This window comes from Suncus etruscus, chromosome 2, assembly GCF_024139225.1.
Source record: "Suncus etruscus isolate mSunEtr1 chromosome 2, mSunEtr1.pri.cur, whole genome shotgun sequence".
Classification (NCBI taxonomy): domain Eukaryota; kingdom Metazoa; phylum Chordata; class Mammalia; order Eulipotyphla; family Soricidae; genus Suncus; species Suncus etruscus.
In genome coordinates, this window is record NC_064849.1 from 132,868,996 (window position 1) to 132,887,285 (window position 18,290).

General features: G+C 45.3%; 1 protein-coding gene across 1 annotated transcript in view; it reads left to right on the forward strand.

Annotated features, from left to right (window-relative positions):
* Positions 1 to 1,341, forward strand: part of SV2C (synaptic vesicle glycoprotein 2C) — a 264,723-nt gene extending 263,382 nt beyond the window's left edge. The window contains exon 13 of the mRNA XM_049768762.1: positions 941 to 1,341. Coding sequence (XP_049624719.1) covers positions 941 to 1,124 — 184 coding nt within the window. The 3' untranslated portion in view covers positions 1,125 to 1,341. The remainder of the gene's footprint in view (positions 1 to 940) is intronic.
* The last annotated feature ends 16,949 nt before the right edge of the window (positions 1,342 to 18,290 follow it).

Here is an 18,290-nt window from a genome sequence, read left to right on the forward strand (position 1 = left end):
GAGCCTGCCAGGAGTGACTTCTGAGCACAGAGCCAGGAGTAACCCCTGAGTGCAGCTGGGTGTGACACAAAAAAAAAAGAGAAAGAGAAAGAAAGAAAGAAAGAAAGAAAGAAAGAAAGAAAGAAAGAAAGAAAGAAAGAAAGAAAGAAAGAAAGAAAGAAAGAAAGAAAGAAAAAGAGAAAGAGAGAGAGAAAGAGAGAGAGAAAGAAAGAAAGAGAGAGAAAGAGAGAGAAAGAAAGAAAGAAAGAAAGAAAGAAAGAAAGAAAGAAAGAAAGAAAGAAAGAAAGAAAGAAAGAAAGAAAGAGCTGCTGACCCAACTTTCAGCTGTCATGCCCCACCCCCCATCCCCCAAAAAAAAAGAAGTTCTGAGAGGCTGGAGGGATAGTATTGGTGTTATAGCACTTCCCTTGCATACAGTCAACTTCAGTTCAATCCCTGGCACCTTTTATGATGCCTTTGCCTTGCATACATACAGTTGACCCCTTTGATCCACTGTACTATTTAATCCTCTACAGTGCTAGTATGACCCCTCTCCTTCAAGAGAGCTGGGAGTAGACCTCAAGCACCGTGACCCCAAAACAACAGCAAAATACAAAAGAGAAAAATATCCCTTTTTACTCAGAGAAAACAACAAATTTAAGATGGCATACATTTATATTTAACTGCAAAGAAAAATTCTTTCAGTTGGTGTAATTTCACTTCTTTTTCTTTTCATGATAAATCAGACTCATTGGCAGAAGACAAGTGAGTCGTTAGAGAGAAAGTTCAGAGGACTGAGTTCAGGAAAAGCCTTGCGCTGGAGTTCACTTCTTCCACGAATGCTCACACACTTTTGTTTCCTTCAAGCATGTATGAAGCGAGCAACCTAAAACTTGTGGTGCAGGGTCATTGCACTTGAAGTTGGAAGTCACTATCTCAACTTTGTCTCTTTTCTTTGCAGGGCGACAGGCTTTGGGTTCTTGAACGCCCTCTGCAAAGCAGCGGCTGTCCTGGGAAACTTAATTTTCGGCTCCCTGGTCAGCATCACCAAAGCCATCCCTATCTTGCTCGCCTCTACTGTGCTTGTGTGTGGAGGGCTGGTGGGGCTGCGCCTGCCCGACACACGAACCCAGGTCCTGATGTGAAGTAGCCCAGCCATCGCCTGTGTCAGCTCCACTGGCGGACTCAAGGCTTCCAGTTTCCCAGATTGACCAAGGTGGCCCCATACCAGAACACTCTTCACTCTTGCTGTGACTGTCGCACCCTGCCACGTGATCTTGCAGTTTTCTTTTGTTTTGGTATGTTGATGTATTTGTTGTTATCTTTCCTAATGGGACGCTATTGCCTGCCAAAAAAATAAAAGCCTGAGGAAGCCCTTTTCAGATACACTGAGTCAGCCAAGCCTCCCTGAAATTCTGCTTATTGAAGGGCCAGAAGCCAAGAAGAGGACCACGTTGTTGGAAGAAAGAGATTCCCATTTAGCACTCAAAGTATATGGAAGTTGGTATGTGATGACATCTGAGCTGAGGAGGTTTTTATTTTCCTTCAAGCAGAGTGATATTTCTTATTTCCTAGCAGAGAACTACAGTATTCAATGGGACAGCAGGACCTTTCAGAGAAGCCATGAGGTATCAAGCTGGTCTGGGTAAGGCACCCACAGTTAAAGGAAGTCTCCAGATAAGGAAAAGAAAAGTTTTCAGTGAGTGACCCAAGTCTGCAGGAGCTTCTCAAAGGCCCAATGAAATATCAGGAAAATTGGAGGGCAAGGAATCTGAAGACATCTGTGACATGGGGGTGGTGGGGTGGGGTGTGTGTATCACCGTGTTAGGAAATAAGAGATCAAACTGGAAGGGAGAGAGTATTGAGAAAAAGAGAGGGAAGGAGGAGAAACATAGAGAGAAAAAAGAGAAAGAGCATACTCTGCATTTCCTCACTCGAGACGCTCTCCCCACCCTCAACTCTGTGGATCTTGTTGATTTCGATCAAAGATAAGGCAAATAATTAAGTCTGTAGCAAATGGTGTCAATTTGTTGGTAGAAGATGGTAGGTAGGTGATGGAGTCTGGCATATCAGGAAAATGGAACTGTAAAGGTGGTAGAAAGAAAGCAACTGATAAGAACTCTCTAGGGTCAATTAGGATATCAACAGCACAGGACAGGGATGGACTTTACTTTCACAGGAGCCCCTTGATTATTGTTTTTTTTAGCAAGTAAAGTAAGCAAACAACCCAGGAAAGTAAGCCTGTGTGTGATTCTCCTAAATGAGCATTATTTCCCTCATCTCTCCCTTGATTTTTCTTCTTCAAAAAGAGGCTTGGGGCACTGAGCAGGGTCTGTAACTGCCAGTAGCAGGCATAGTAATCTCCCCCACAACTCCAAAATGTGACATATCTCCATCAGGAAAACAGAAACATACTTAGGTGCTTGTGTCTCTGGTTTCCTGTTATGGATCTCTGGGCTTTTAGAAACATTTGTGGAAATGAAGAAATGTCTGTTCTGGTTCTAAATACATTAAACTCTCCACCGGGTGGCAGAACACTGTTGAGGCAGAATTTTGCATGTCTCCTATCCTGGCTTGGGGCAAGATTAGGACAGGTTGCACAGTGAACTCTGCCACTACTATGCAAGAAGGACCTTGCTTGGCCTTCATCATACCTCATCCAAGCCTTCCAGGTGGCCCAAGAGGGATCTCTTCTAATCTCTGGACAGTCTGTGGTCACAAACCCTTCTTGGTCACCACCACTCCCCTATCATGCTTTTTCTGCCTCCTTGCTGTTCCCCTCCCTTTGCTTTTTTTTTTTTTTTTTTCTGCTAGAGCTCAAGTCCTCTCCCAAAACAGGTGGTGTGGCTCGTCTTACTGGCTCTGGGTTTTAACTGGATTACAAGATAGCCAGGTTCTGAAGCAGAAACCTTTATTCTGTTAGTGGTGCCGGCTGCTGGCACACAAGCCACATAAACGTGCACCCTGAAGCTCATTTATCTGCAGGAGGAAAAAGAGAGTGTGCGAAAGTGAAAGCCTAGGAAACAGTCCCACTTGTTCCTCTATTTCTGACTTCTTCTCTATCTAAAACTTCCTTGTACTTCTTTGGAATCAGTCCAGAATGCACCCAGATCCTATTATTATGAAAGCATCTCCTTGGTAGAAAGGAAAAGCAGCTGCTATACCCTGTTAATCCTGTCAAGAGTCTTTCCCCCAACTCACAAGTAATCCTGCTGCCAAGACCCCCCCACCCCGCCTGAAATCCCTTTAGAAATCCCTCTTCAACCCACCTCTGATCCTGAAAGATAAGACAGGATCCTCGTCCAGGTTTGCCCACTGACTCACAGCAAGACCAAAATGAGAATGGATGCAGACTGTAAGTTATTAAACATCTCTGGCCTCAGTTTCTCCATTAATAGGATAAAGAACTGAGATTAATTTGCTACTGGAGCTACAACAGGCATCGCCTTGCATACAGCTCCATCTCATCATTTGTCTCCTGCTGAGGCTAGAATATCTTCATGCGCACTGAAGAGGGATTGAAAGGTTAGAATGGAGAAAAGTACTAGAGAACTCAGGTGGTTGTTTGGAAAGTCCCTGTGGAGAAGGCCTGATAACTCAGTTGGCATCTTCTCTGTGTTCTTAGCTCCCTGACCAGGGTCTTTGCAGTATCATTATCCTTTCTGCTTCCCAGTACTTTCGGCATCCTATAGCTTTCCCTCACTATGCTCCATTTTGTTCCTAGGCAGACCTGGACCCTTCAAACAAGTCCTTCCTTAGCTTTCCTTAAATTGGCATATGAACTTTCCTTTGTAAATCTCACCAATGTAGAATCCAAAACTATTGAGTGAGCAGCTGCTTTTCTGGAGACCTTGAGATCCCAAGGGAGAGAGAGAAACAAAAATGCTGGGAGTGACTGAAATGAAAGTCTAAAATATCATTGAAAAGTTTCCAGAGGAGAGATTAAGGCACAGTGAGACTTTCTAATCCCTGGGATCATTTCAAAGACATTCCACAGAATACCTTCAAATTCCCCCTGCCAACCAAAATAGAATATGATACTCTCCATTCTTTTCCTGCTCAATATCAAAATGGTTTAACCTATTTTTTCAATAATCTGCTGCACCTGTTCATGCACTGAAGCCAGAAATATCTGTCTTTGACCTTGACCTAATATCGTAGAATAATGGGCTAGTTGGTAAGGAGCATACAAGGCAGATGATTAACCCTCATTTTTTCCTTAAAAACCCCCAGTTGTTCCTTAACCCTCATATCTTGCTAAACTTAGTCCAGTTTCAAACGAACCAAAGTCCCCTCAAGTTGAAAAAAAAAAGTAGACCACTTTATTGGGAGGTGAAGGTGGGCTTGCTTTTTGTTTTGTTTTGCTTTGCTTTTGTTTTGAAGCTGCACCTTGCAATGCCCAGTAGTTACTCCTCTTGGGATTTAAGGAATCACATGCTGGGCCAGCAAAGATTAGGACACTACAAATTAGACTAAACATTTCTTACAGCTTTGTTTCTGCCAAGGCAAGTATGCCTGAGTGAAACTATCTTAAAAATCTCTAAAGTGTGAACCAAAGGACCAGAGGGACAGTACAGTGGAGAAAGCACTTCCCTTGCATGCATCTGGCACAGTTTGTTACCTAGCATCTCAGTAGTCCTTTTAGCACTGCCAGCAGTGATTCCTAAGTACAGAGCCAGAGGTCAGCCCTGAGTATCATCTGGTGTGGCTGAAGAAAATTGAAGAGTTTACAAAAGAAAATGGTCAGAACAGGGGCTGGAGAGATAGCACAGCAGTAGGGCATTTGCCTTGCATGTGGCTGGCCCTGGAGGGACCCGGTTCAATTCCCAGCATCCCATATGGTCCCCAGTCTGCCAGAGGCAATTTCTGAGTGCAGAGCCCTGAGCACTGCTGGGTATGGCCCCAAAACCAATCAATCAATCAATCAATCAATAAAGATTTAAAAAAAAAAAAAAAGGAAAGAAAGAAAATGGCCAGAACTCCCCCCTAAAGTATCATACCTTTATTCTTTCAGAATAAAGGGAGTTAAAACTTCTGTCATGTCCCTTTGCTCTATTGGCTCTTGAGAATGGCTCAGCCATAGATCTGTTTGTATGCACGAGACCCTGAATTCAGTCCCTCACTGCATCTCATCAAACATGGCCAACATTTCCTTGGGTCTTTCTCAGACAGCACTCAGATCCAGTTTAGCAAGCAAGCTCTGGATTTTGAATAGACAGTTAATGGGGCCATGTCAACTCTTTTTTAAGGCTGGCAGAGATAGATGAAGAAAGAGCTGGATGGAAACTCTTTGGCTCCTGTCATATCAGGTGGTGATTAAATATTTATTGAGCACCTTCCAGGTGCTAGCTATTGAGACACTATGCTGCATCTAATTAACCTTTTGCAGAACCTAAATGAAAGTAGAAAGAGTAAGAGAAAAACAACTCTAAATTGTTTATATAGTGTTTATAGCCTTATAGTGACCTCATTACATATCGAACCTCTTCACTTCCCCAAAACAGAGTGTTATTTTTCCAAATGTAAAAGAAATGCTTTCTAGCAGCAGGCAGAACAGTAACTGCCCCACAATTGGGAAGGTCTTTGATGGGAGGAAAGACATCCTCAATTGCAGCCTTTGGAGGGAGACCTTACTCTCACTTGAAGGGGGGAAAAATGAGGGGGAAAAAAGAGTATTCCTAGGCTTTCTTTCAAGGTCTCAGTAGGAAATCATACCCAACTAATATCCACTGTAATCTATGAAAGAACCTTTCTCTGATAGAGAGGAGATGTTCCTTGCACAGTGCAGTTCTTGCCTAGCTTTTCACTGGGATGCAGGACTCCAGGCAGGAGGGAAGGGTGTGGAAGTAGAGGTACATCCCGGCCTTCCAGCCTGTTTCCTCCTGATTTGATGTGGCAGAGCCTGACTGACTGCAGATCCCTGCCCAGCTCCGTCCACAGATAACCCAGACAAAACCATCTGGCAGATCTTGAGGTCCAATTGCAACCCCCCAATTTGCATGGGGGGTTGCAATGGGACTAGAAGATATGAAGAGGTGGGGATGAAAAGACCAAAGAGACGGGTCCCTTGAGAATCTTGCTCCCCACCCCCATCCCAGCTCTTTCCTTCTCTCCTCCCTACACACTTCTTTTATTCCTTCCTTAGTCTTCTTCCCCCTCTGCCACCTCAATGCCCAAACACAAAGCAAATCTTTCCAGGGGCTCTGGGGATACTTAGTAACCTCCCTTGGAGGCCAAAGACTGGAGGATGTGCTGGCCCGAAGGTGGAGGATGTGCTGAGTTGGAGTGGAGGCTTCAGGCTGTGAGCTCTAGTACAGTGGTTTTCAGTGGCCAGTCTGCAGACTACAGACATCCACAGGCTGAAAACCGATACTCCCACAGTGATTAGCAAGAGCCAGTCAGTGTTACTGACTGTAGTAACAACAAACAGTGCCAAGCTTTGGGAGTCAATGATTGAAAAACCACTGCAGTTGGCTTAGACGCCCTGTTCCAGGTGTGATTTTTTTGTTGCTCCTCAGCCCCTGGGATATTGAGCCTGGCACCTGGGACATAAGTCTGAGGAGGGAGATGGCAGCTTGAGAAATAGCTGAGAGAGCTGGAATGCATACTTAGCATGCTTGAGAGCCTGAGTTTTAGCTCTAGTTTTATATGGCCATTGTGCACTGGCCAGTGTAGTTCTGGTGGCCCCCCAACACCTGTAGACCGAAAAGCACCCTGAGCACTAGACTGCTTAGCTTAATTGGCTGAATATAATAAAAAGGTCCTTAGACACCCCCCACACTGAGTATTTTGGAGGAGCATCTTCTTCCCACCACCAGCAGTAAAAATCTGGGTCCAGTAGGGCACTTGCCTTGCCTGTGGCCAGCCTAGGTTTAATTTCCAGAATCTCATGGTCCCCCTGAACTGTTCAAGTAGTGATCCCTGAATGCAGACCCAGGAGTAACCCTTAAACACAGCCAGGTATGGCCAAACACCCCCAACCCCAAATTAAGAATTTGAGGAGGCCAGAAGTCAAAGCCAACATTTGAGTCAAGGTCACAGAAAATTGATACCTTCCCCACACCTGCAGAGGCTCCTGCTGATGCTGAAGTTTGGGACCCTCCCCTACCATTTAAAACTGGTAGATAGTACAGGGGTGCATGTGCCTTGCAATACAATCTAAGTTCAATCTTTTGTGTGGCAAATGGTCTTCTAAACATTACTGTGAGTGACTCTGAGCACCATAAAGTGTAGAGCAGTGTTGCAGTGAGGGCCTTTTGCCTTGCACACGGCTGACCTAGGACAGACCGCAGTTCGATCCCCTGGCTTCCCATGTGGTCCCCCAAGCCAGAAACGATTTCTGAGTGCATAGCCAGGAGTAACACCTGAGCAGCACTGGGTGTAACCCAAAAAGACAAACAAATAAATAATAAAGTGTGGGCCAAAAATCCAAAATTAAAAAAAAAATAATGACTGATGCTGAGATGACAGAGGTGTCCCCCTTGGGGTCTACCTGGCACATTCATGCTCCATAAAGCCTGGATTGCCCAGAGCTAGGGGAGAAAGAAGCCTTGTTCTCTGTTCAGATCCCAAGGGGGCTTGGCACCCAAATAGCAACCCACCCTTGGAATGATGTGTGGAGTCCGAACAAGCTTCCGGCTGCTTAAAGAATCACAGGCAGAGCCTGCACAGCGCCCCAAATCATGGGAAGCCATTGTGGAACCAGCTCAGACCAATTGTTTTAGGAAGAGCCAGTGGATGGTCAGTTACCACTATTACAAATTTAGTGCTGTAAATTTATAATTATATAAACTATATTTCAACACTAAAATAATACAATTTGCGAAGCATCACTTGCTGTTTGCATTTTTGTACTGTCTGTGCCCTTGAGATGACAGAAAATACCCTTATTCATGTGTTTGTGGTTGAATACAGATGATGGTAGCTGCCAGGCACCTCTTGCCTATGTGAATGGTTTTGAATTGATATGTGATTTACACATTTGTATTTATAGGTGATTGTGTTTTTGCACCATAAAAATTGACAGATACTACAAATCCCAGACCTCTGCCACTGGTTGCTAACCATTTGCAGTATGCCATTACTTATGTGTGCCCCCACCCCAACCAGGTCTCACCACATGAAGCCCAAAAGAAGGAAAGACATAGCAAGCTCAGCATCATGTCACTAAAAAGGTTTCTTTCATGTCTGTATTGACTCAGAACAGCCTGCAGTGCACAGCATCCTCCCAAGTTCTGTAGCTATTGTTCCTGCAGACAGAATGAATGACAGATGGGCCATTTGATGCTGTACAAACAATAGTAAACTTGTCTGAAGGTACAAAGTGTCTCCCCTCCACCCTGCAGGCAGAGGTCCAAGAAAGAAGATCTTTCCTTACCTTTGACATTCACCAGATCAGCCCCCATAGATCCTGATAGACAAGCTCAATCTCATGTCCACTACTACTGATACATGTTTATTGTGTTGAATCTGAGTCCTAAACAGATAGAAAAGGGGAAAAGTCTTTATTGATTCATGCATTTATAATATCAACAATGTAGTTGCATATCCTGACCCAGAACATCTTGAACAGATCCTCTGGCTTCCGCTAGTGTTGAGAAACTGTAAATAAAGTCCTTGAAGAGTTACCCCTCTCAGGTGCACAGCCGTCTTAGACACATACGAATCCTCCATCCACTCTCTGCCATAAGATCTTGGCAGCGGCTCTGTCTCGGGTTTGGGCTTATGGATGTTTTATTTCATTTTGTCTTGTTTCTTTTCTGCTTCTTCTGCTCTGTAAGGCCTCCTGCTTTGAATGTCCCAGTTACCCCTCTTGTACTGTATATATGTGCTGCATGTGTGAACCCCAATAAATTCTGTTTCTGGAGTTTTCATCTTAAGTCCAGCTGGTCCTGTTGTGAACTCATCCTTCTGGTATGCTTCTTTGTGTCTGATTCCCGATTGCCAAAACGTTTGACCAAGTGTGTTTTAGCAAATGTCCCAAGACAGCCATGCATATCCATAGGAAGGGCATGCTCCATGTGGGACGAGGCGTGTACAACTTCAGTCTGTCAGATGTGGACATGTGTATACATTTATATGCCAGATTGCTAACTTCATATAACAGCTGCAAAGACATTCAGTGTACATCAGATGAATAAAAGAGCATTTTTTGCTCCATTATATTCAAATAAAGATTGCTGTGTACTTCCTTTCTAGCGTGAATTGGCCCTTAAAGAACATGTAACTTTTGGGGTTTTGTTTGTTTCTTTCGTTGATGTCCTTGAGCATTTGTAAACTCTAGTTGCCTTGATTCAGACTTACTTGAGTTATTTCTGGGTACTACTATGATGACAATGGGTGTAAGTTTTATTTTACAGGAACTCTGCAATTAGTAGCCTTGATCATGGGGAAGAAAATGTTTTACTGGAGAGTAGGGTTGGGAGTTTTTGTCAAAGGAGATGCTTGTACTAAAGCAAAAAGAACAATATTTTTTTGCAGAGAATTGGGACATACCCAATAGTGTTCAAGGTCTGCTCCTGGCTTGGTGCTCAGAAGTTTCTCTAAGTGAAGCTTGGGGGAACTAAGCAGTATGGAGAGTTGAGCCAGGGGCTCCTGCATGCAAATCATGCACCCGGTGAGCCAATCTCCCCACCCTACAGATAATAGGTGAACTCCAGTTGATCAGTAGTAGCCACTGGAACATTAGTTTGAGAGGAATGGTTGGGGGTAAGTAGAGTGTGTCGGAGTATTGGCACTGGAGGCAAAAACTTGAATTGCCTGCCCTAGGTTTGCTCATCTTAAAAATAAATACTTTTGCATTAAACAGCAAAGGGAAGTGTTATTTTATGTCATTGGGCCAGAACGATAGCACAGCAGGAGGGCATTTGCCTTGTATGCAGCCAACACTGGACAGACCCCGGTTGGATGCCCAGCATCCCATATGGTCCCCTGAGCCTACTCAGAGTGACTTCTGAGTGTAGAGCGAGAGATAACCCCTCAGAGCCACCCAGTGTGATCCAAAAACCCCCCAAAGAAAGGTCTAGCAGTCTATGACTTGACAACATCATTTAAGACCAAGGTTCTTTCCATCATTTACTTTGACCATCCTTAGATTACTAACACCCATACCCTGGACCTGAGATTTTTCCAGCAATTCTAAGCATCGTTGATTTACATGGAAATCTGAGGATCAGGAGAAGAACATCTCCCACTTCACCTGCATCTTTATAAATAAGATGAATAGGGCCCGGAGAGATAGCACTGTGGCGTTTGCCTTGCAAGCAGCCAATCCAGGACCAAAGGTGGTTGGTTCGAATCCCGGTGTCCCATATGGTCCCCCGTGCCTGCCAGGAGCTATTTCTGAGCAGACAGCCAGGAGTCACCCCTGAGCACCGCCGGTGTGGCCCAAAAACCAAACAAAAAAAATAATAAATAAATAAATAAGATGAATAGATTCTGAATCTTCCAAAGACATCCCTCTGTTCTCCTTGGCTTACATTATTTGCCTCCTCTTAAAATAGCAACTAAATCACTGACCAGAGAAATGTAATTGCCATAAATGACTTAAATTCATCAAGCCTCATCTCCCTACTCTGGCCCCCTTGAGTTTGAAAGAAGCTTATTCTCCCTGGAAAGTTGACTTCTGACTGCCTGAACAGAACTTTTGGCTAGCAAGAAGAAGGAAAGTAAACACTGGCTAACAAGACAATAGTGAATCATCCACTCTGAAAAAAAGTCTACCAAAGAGAGTATAGGGAATAAAGTGGTTGCCTAGTATGTAGAAAATGACCCACTTCGATTCCCAGCACTGTTCCCCAAGCACTGCCAGGTGTGGCCCCAAAACAGATGACTTTTTTTAACTTTATTGATTGATTGATTGTGTTTTGGGCCACACCCAGCGGCGCTTGGGGTTTTCTCCTGGCTCTCCACTCAGAAATGCCCCTGGCAGGCTGGGGACAATATGGAATGCTGGGAATCGAACTGGGGCCCTCTCAGTCAGCCACATGCAAGGCAAATGCCCTACCTCTATGCTATCTCTCCAACCCCACCAGATGACTTTCAAAGTTTGTCATAGTACTAGCCACAGATGGCTGCTTACATTTACATTTAAGATAACCTAAATGGGGGCTGGAGTGATAGCATAGTGATAGGGCTTTTGCTTTGCATGCAGCCAACCCAGAATGAATTTCGGTTTGATCCCTGGCATCCCATATGGTCCCTTGAGCCTGCCAGGAATGCTTTCTGAGCACAGAGCCCTGAGCACTGCCAGCTATAACCCCAAAATAAAATAAAATAAAAATAAAGTAAATACAATAAGGACCAGAGAGGTAGCACAGCAATAGGGTGTTTGCCTTGCATGCAACCAACCCAAGATGGACCCGGGTTTGATCCCCAGCATCTCATATGGTTCCCCGAGCCAGGAGTGATTCTGTGTGCAGAGCCATGAGTAACTCCTGAAAGCCACTGGTGTGGCCCAAAAAACAAACAAACAAAAAATAAAACAAGATAACCTAAATGAAATCACCCCTCAATCACACTAAGGCGTGATTCAGAGGCTCTAGTCATACAATCAGTGAATACCTACAGATTTATTCATTGTACAGATTTGTTTTATCTGTTTTATCTCATAAGAGCAATGCTCTTATGAGGTGCTGCCCTACTTTGGAAATTGTGTTCCTTCTACTCTTCCCTTCCCTCTCCTCTCCTCCAGGATGCTCCTGCCCCTCTCCTTTTTGCTATGACAATTCTGGCCCCTCCTTTTCCCTCTTCCAGCTGACGGAAATGTCCTGCTCACTTCACCCTCCCTCTTCTCCTATGTGTTCACCCAGCTCTTCATCTAAGATCAACTCAGCACTGAAATAACATGAAGAAAAAAAAGCTGACTAGCTTTTCTCTTGGTCCTGTTACATGATAAGGTTTTAATTTAAGGGGAGTGAGTTTAACCCAACAGACTAAAACCACATCAATAGCACTGAAGGTGAGGCCAAATGTGGAATCCCACTAAGAGATACAGGGGTGCAGGTGAGTTCAGCAAGGATCATTGTGTGGCCTCAGTGGAGTAGCCACAGATCTCTCCAGGACCAGAGAAATTCCTAGCACTGTGTTGAAACAAGGCCCTCAGAACGTGGCTTGCATCTCAGGGTCCAGTACAATAAAGTCACTATCACTATCTACATTTGTTTGCCAGAACTGCAGTCCCCCAGCACCATGTGCAGTGCCAACACACACACACACACACACACACACACACACACACACACACACACACACACACACTGTAATGTTCTCACTATCCAGGAGATGCAAGTTCAGTATCAAGACTGGGAAGGGTTTGATCTCTTCTAAGGGGGCTAGTCCTATAAATGAAGTTCCATTTGAATAATGGCATTTTAGCATTATTACCCCTTTAAAAACACAGTTGAAGACCCTCTAGCCAAATGCAGGCACATGTTGAACAAAGGAATGAAGACTTTGACACACAAGTTCAGCCCCTGTCAGCTTCCAAAGACCAGTGTGTCATATGTAGAGTATGTGAAGAATTGTATTCTGGGTTGTTTTGGTTTTGATTTTGGTTTGGGGGCCACACCCGGTGATGCTCAGGGTTACTCCTGGATATGTACTCAAAAATAGCTCCTTGCTTGGGGGACCATATTGGATGCCAGAGGATTGAACTTCAGTCCACCCTAGGTTAGTGCATGCAAGGCAAATGCCCTAACGCTTGTGCCACCACTCTGGTCCCAAATTCTGAGTTTTATATTGTGTATAGAATGTCATTGAAAAGCTTAGGGGCCAGAGAGATAGCATGGAGGTAGAGTGTTTGCCTTGCATGCAGAAGGATGGCGGTTTGAATCCCATATGGTCCCCCAAGCCTGCCAGGAGTGATTTCTGAGCATAGAGCCAGGAGTAACCCCTGAGAGCTGCCAGGTGTGACCCCAAAAAAAAAAAAAAAAAACAACAACAACAAAAAAAAGCTTATAGTCACATAGGTAAATTGTGTGTGTGTGTGTGTGTGTGTGTGTGTGTGTGTGTGTGTGTGTGATTTCTGTTTTTGAAATTCAGAGTAGACATAAGGGGAAGTTATGTTAGTATAACATTTAACTAGGGAAGTTAAGTTAGGATAGGGTCCTGCACTCAAACAAGAAACAAGAAAGTTAACTGGACCCAGAAGTGATAGCAGAACCAGTAAGGGCATTTGTCTTGCACCCGTGGCCCTCCCGGGTTTGATCTCCAACATCCCATATGGTCCCCAAACCTTCCAGAAATAATTTCTCAGTGAAGAGCCAGGAAGAAACCCGAGTACCACCGGGTGTAGCGAAAGAAAGGGGGAAGGAAGGAAGGAAGGAAGGAAGGAAGGAAGGAAGGAAGGAAGGAAGGAAGGAAGGAAGGAAGGAAGGAAGGAAGGAAGGAAGGAAGGAAGGAAGGAAGGAAGGAAGGAAGGAGGGAGGGAGGGAGGGAGGAAAGGAGGGAGGGAGGAAGGGAAGAGAGAGGAAGGAAGGGAGGGAGGGAGGAAGAAAGGGAGGAAGGAAGAGAGGAAGGGAGGGAGGAAGGAAGAAAGAAAAAAAGGAAGGAAGGGAGGAAGAAAGAAAGAAAAGGAAGGAAGAGAGGAAGGAAGGGAGGAAGGAAGAAAGGAAGGGAGGGAGGGAGGAAAGAAGGGAAGGAGGGAGGAAGGAAGGGAGGAAGGAAAGGAGGAAGGAAGAGAGGGAGGGAGGGAGGAAGGAAGGGAGGAAGGAAAGAAGGAAGGGAGGGAGGAAGGAAGAGAGGAAGGGAGGGAGGAAGGAAGAAGGAAGGAAGAGAGGAAGGGAGGGAGGAAGGGAGGGAGGAAGGAAGAAGGAAGAAAGGGAGGAAGGGAGGGAGGGAGGAAGGAAGGGAGGAAGGCAGGAAGGAATGGAGGGAGGAAGGGAGGGAGAAAGGGAGGAAGAAAAAGAGGAAGGAAGGGAGGAAGGGAGAGAGGGAGGAAGGAAGGGAGGGAGGGAGGAAGAAAGGAAAAAAGGGAGGAAAGAAGGGAGGGAGGGAGGAAGGAAGGGAGGAAGGAAAGCAGGGAGGGAGGAAGGAAGGGAGGAAGGAAGGAAGGAAGGAAAGAAGGAAGGAAGGAAGAGAGGAAGGAAGGAAGGGAGGGAGGAAGGAAGAAAGGGAGGAAGGGAGGGAGGGAGGAAGGAAGGGAGGGAGGAAGGAAGGGAGGGAGGAAGGAAGGGAGGGAGGAAGGAAGGGAGGGAGGAAGGGAGGAAGGAAGGGAGGAAGGAAGGGAGGAAGGAAGGGAGGGAGGGAGGAAGGAAGGGAGGAAGGAAGGGAGGAAGGAAGGGAGGGAGGGAGGAAGGAAGGGAGGAAGGAAGGAAGGTGGAAGGAAGGGAGGAAAGAAGGGAGGAAGGAAGGAAGGGAGGAGGGAAGAAGGAAGGGAGGAGGGAGGAAGGAAGGGAGGGGGGAGGAAGGAAGAGTGGAAGGAAGGGAGGACTTCCTGCCTCTGCATATGAGGAGCTGGATGGACAGTTAGGGTGCTTGTATTCCATTCCTGGTGCCGTATATCAACGTTTTTCAACCACTGTGCCATGGCACACTAGTGTGCCGTGAGATATTGTCTAGAGTGCCATGGGGAAAATTCCAATTTCATCTGTAACATGTGGCTTCGGCTCACAAAAAGACCAATCATTAAGTCATTTCATAATAAAGCAATTATAAAATAATTTGTGTTTATTTGATTCCTATTCAAGAGAATTACTTTATATATAGTCAATATAGGCACCGAGTTAAATTTTTTTTAACATTTTCTAATGGTGGTGTGCCTCGTGATTTTTGTTCATGAAAAAAGTGTGCCTTTGCATAAAAAGGTTGAAAAAACACTGCCATATATGGTCCAGGCTCCTAAGCAACTCCAGGAGTGATCCATCCCTGAGCATGGAGCCAGGATTAAACCCTAAGCACACTCAGGTATATGGCCCAAGTGAACTAGCCAAACTTTGAATGAACCCCCTACCCTCTGTACATTTTTCTCAAACCTAAGATGACGAATGAGTGCATCGTTTCCCAGCAAAGCTGCGCCGGGCAGAAAACTGGTTGGCTGTGCACCCAGGCCCACACCCCACGTCCCGAAGGACGCCTATTCCTGGAGCTCTGGGCCGGCTGCTAGAAGCTCGCGTTTGCCTGTAATGCGCGGGACAGCCGCCAGGTGGAGAAGTGAAACGCATCTAGAGACCAGAGCCTGGCTTGTACTCAGCAGCCCGCAACCACGCGTCCTCCGTGGGGCCTGATTTAATGCGGTGGTGTGGCCCAATCTAGTTGTATACCATACGCACCAACTGTGACCCTAAGTGCATCCGTGGCCATCCTCCTCCCTGCCCACTGGGAGACAGAGAGGACCGTGTTGCCACGCCTCCTCCCGCCCCTCGCATTGCTTATGATCAAATTTGCATCCAGACTGCACTGGCAGCGCCCCCAAATGCCCTTTTGAACTAAGGAATCCAAGGAAATCTCAGCAAATTCCATTGGGGAGGAGACGCTAGGGAAAGTTATTTTGCACCACAAAAGCCTCGGGGCTGAATTGCCCGCATCCTTTTGTCTTCGAAAACTTTGGAGCTAGACGGCCTATGCAGTAGGGCGCCTGCTGCCTCCCCGCTGCATTTAAAAGTGCATGTGGCACTTTTTCCAGGTGCAGATAGTTCTGGTTTTTGCAGCCCCCCCGAGGCTCAGTTCTCCGTGGTGTCTGCACAAAGGACCTCGAAAGTTCTGATGCAAAAGGTAAAACGAATATTGTCCTCACCGAGTCTCCGAGTTTGAGCAACAGTTCCTGGTTGGGGATGAGGAATCTTCCAGAAAACGGATTTTTAAAACTATAAAATGAATGTAGGGCCTTGCTTTGCATATGTGAGGCCCTGGGTTTGATCCTCAGCACTGAAGAAAAAAAAAAAGCAAACAATAAATTAACTACTAAAGTAGCTGTTTAGAAGGGGGAAGCACCCACAATTTATAGTTTGAAAACCTAGGGACTGGAACAATAGTATGGGCTTAAGTCTTGCATGCTGCCAATGGTGGTTCTATCCCAGAACTACAAATGATCCCTCAAGTACCACCAATGAACACCTTCAGGTGTCCCCATTCCTCCTTTAAAAAAAAAACATATCACAGATCATAACAAAATCCTGAGAAATGTGATATTAAAAAAATACTACTGGCCTACCTCTATAATTTTTCCTGGTTATATTTTTGGCTGTTTACTCTGTAAACAGTTTTGTGGTAACTTTATAGTTAGTTATCACAAAGAGATAAAAGATGAAAATTAGGGGCTGGAAGATAGTATAGAGAGTACCATGCTTTCCTTGCACAAGTCAATCTGACTAAATTCCATTCTTTTTTTTTGGGGGGGGGGTTTGGGCCACACACGGCGGTGGTCAGGGGTTACTCCTGGCTGTCTGCTCAGAAATAGCTCCTGGCAGGCACGGGGGACCATATGGGACACCGGGATTCGAACCAACCACCTTTGGTCCTGGATCGGCTGCCTGCAAGGCAAGCGCCGCTGTGCTATCTCTCCGGGCCCAAATTCCATTCTTGGCATTTCATCCCAACTGGTCCCCAGAGCATCACCCAGAGTAATATAAGTACAGGGCCAGGAGTAAGCCCTGAGCATCATAGAGTGTGGCCCCCAAATCAAAAGTAATACAAAGATGAAAATTTCAATCATGAGTAGTTTGGAGGTCATTTTCACTTGTGTATTTCTTCTCTTTCCACATAGTCTGGGAGTATAGATACAGGCCACATACAGACCTCTGGGCCAATCTCTGACTCTATTGGAGCAGGCATTTGGGCTGAGTGGGCCAGAAGGAATGACCTTCCTGCCACTTCAGCAATGGGACAGCCGGTATCCACTAAACAGTCACTGCAGGGATGGCAAATTCAGTCAAACAGATCCCATCCCTCAACAGATCCCATCCCTCTCAATTGCATTCATGCCTGGTTACACTAAGCAGAGCCAGTGATCCAAAATATTCAGATCCATCCAAAAGCCAGACAGATTTGAGAGACAATCTCAAGTAGAATGAAGCCAATTTTTTTTTTTTTTTGGTACTTTTTTGGCCACATCCATAGCACTCAGGGCTTAGTCCTGGTTCTATGCTCAGGGATCATCTCTGGCAATCCTTGAGGATTATAGAGGGTTCCAATCAGATTACTACAAATCATGCAAGGCAAGCACCCTATCTGCTGTACTATCTTTCTGTTCAAAACTATAGTTTCTGCGTTTGTTTGTTTTAGTTTTTGGACCACACCCGGTGACGCTCAGGGGTTACTCCTGGCTATGCGCTCAGAAATTGCGCCTGGCTTGGGGGACCATATGGGACCCAGGGGATAGAACTGAGGTCCCTCCTAGACTAACGTTGGCAAGGCAGACATCTTATCACTTGTGCTCCCACTCCAGCCCCTCAAAACCATAGTTTTTAACTAAAGAAACCATCTTTGTTTTTCAGTGAAAGCCATTCTTTAGTTTACTATAAATTTAAAGAATGCATTATCATATGAATCTATGATTAGGCCATTCCCAGCCTTAAAAGTCTGTACCTCATCTCCTCATTGGGGAGGGTGCTAGGGAAAGAGACCCTGAGGCCTCAGCTTCTTTGGCTTTGTGGTAAACATGCCTTTGAATTTTGAAATCGCACAGATGAGGGTTGGAATCTTGATTTTCCATATGGCAGCTGTGAGGGCATGGAAGAAACTGAAATTAGTTTTGGTGGATTGTTTTCATCTTTTTTGTTTCCGTGTATGTGTTTTTAATTCCCCTTCACTTTCTCCATTTCAACTATTGTCACACACACACAGTTGAGGTACTCGCCAGGGGTCACACACTTTAGTTATGGTGCTTATACACACATTAGGCTTGGCTACTCTTAAAGAACATGAATTTTTCTTAGGGTTTTTGAGGGGTCCCAAATAACAGAGTTGCTGCAGTCATGCTCACTGAGCCTCATCATCTTCACCCTGGCAAGGTAGGTACTTAGATTTCTGAGCCATTCTGGGCCTACCTAAAATAAGTCTTTCTGAGTTCCTCTCCACAATGTACCTTAGAAATGACAAGAATTTGGTTGCATTGGAGCTTGTGAGAACTGAAGAAGAAGGCTTAGCATAGGACATAGCATCTGAGTCCTCAGTAAAGGGCAACCAAATTAACAGAACTAACTTCCACAGTCTCCTGGAGACAGATTTGTGATTCCTTTCACTAGCAAAGTGCTAAGATGAAGCTATCAGGGGAGCCTGTGTTCCCTGAGGGTTCTTGAGTGGGGTGGCCAGAATCCAGGCAATGATTAGTTCTTCTTGGACCATGCAAGTTTTTTTTATTTGTTAGGTTGGTT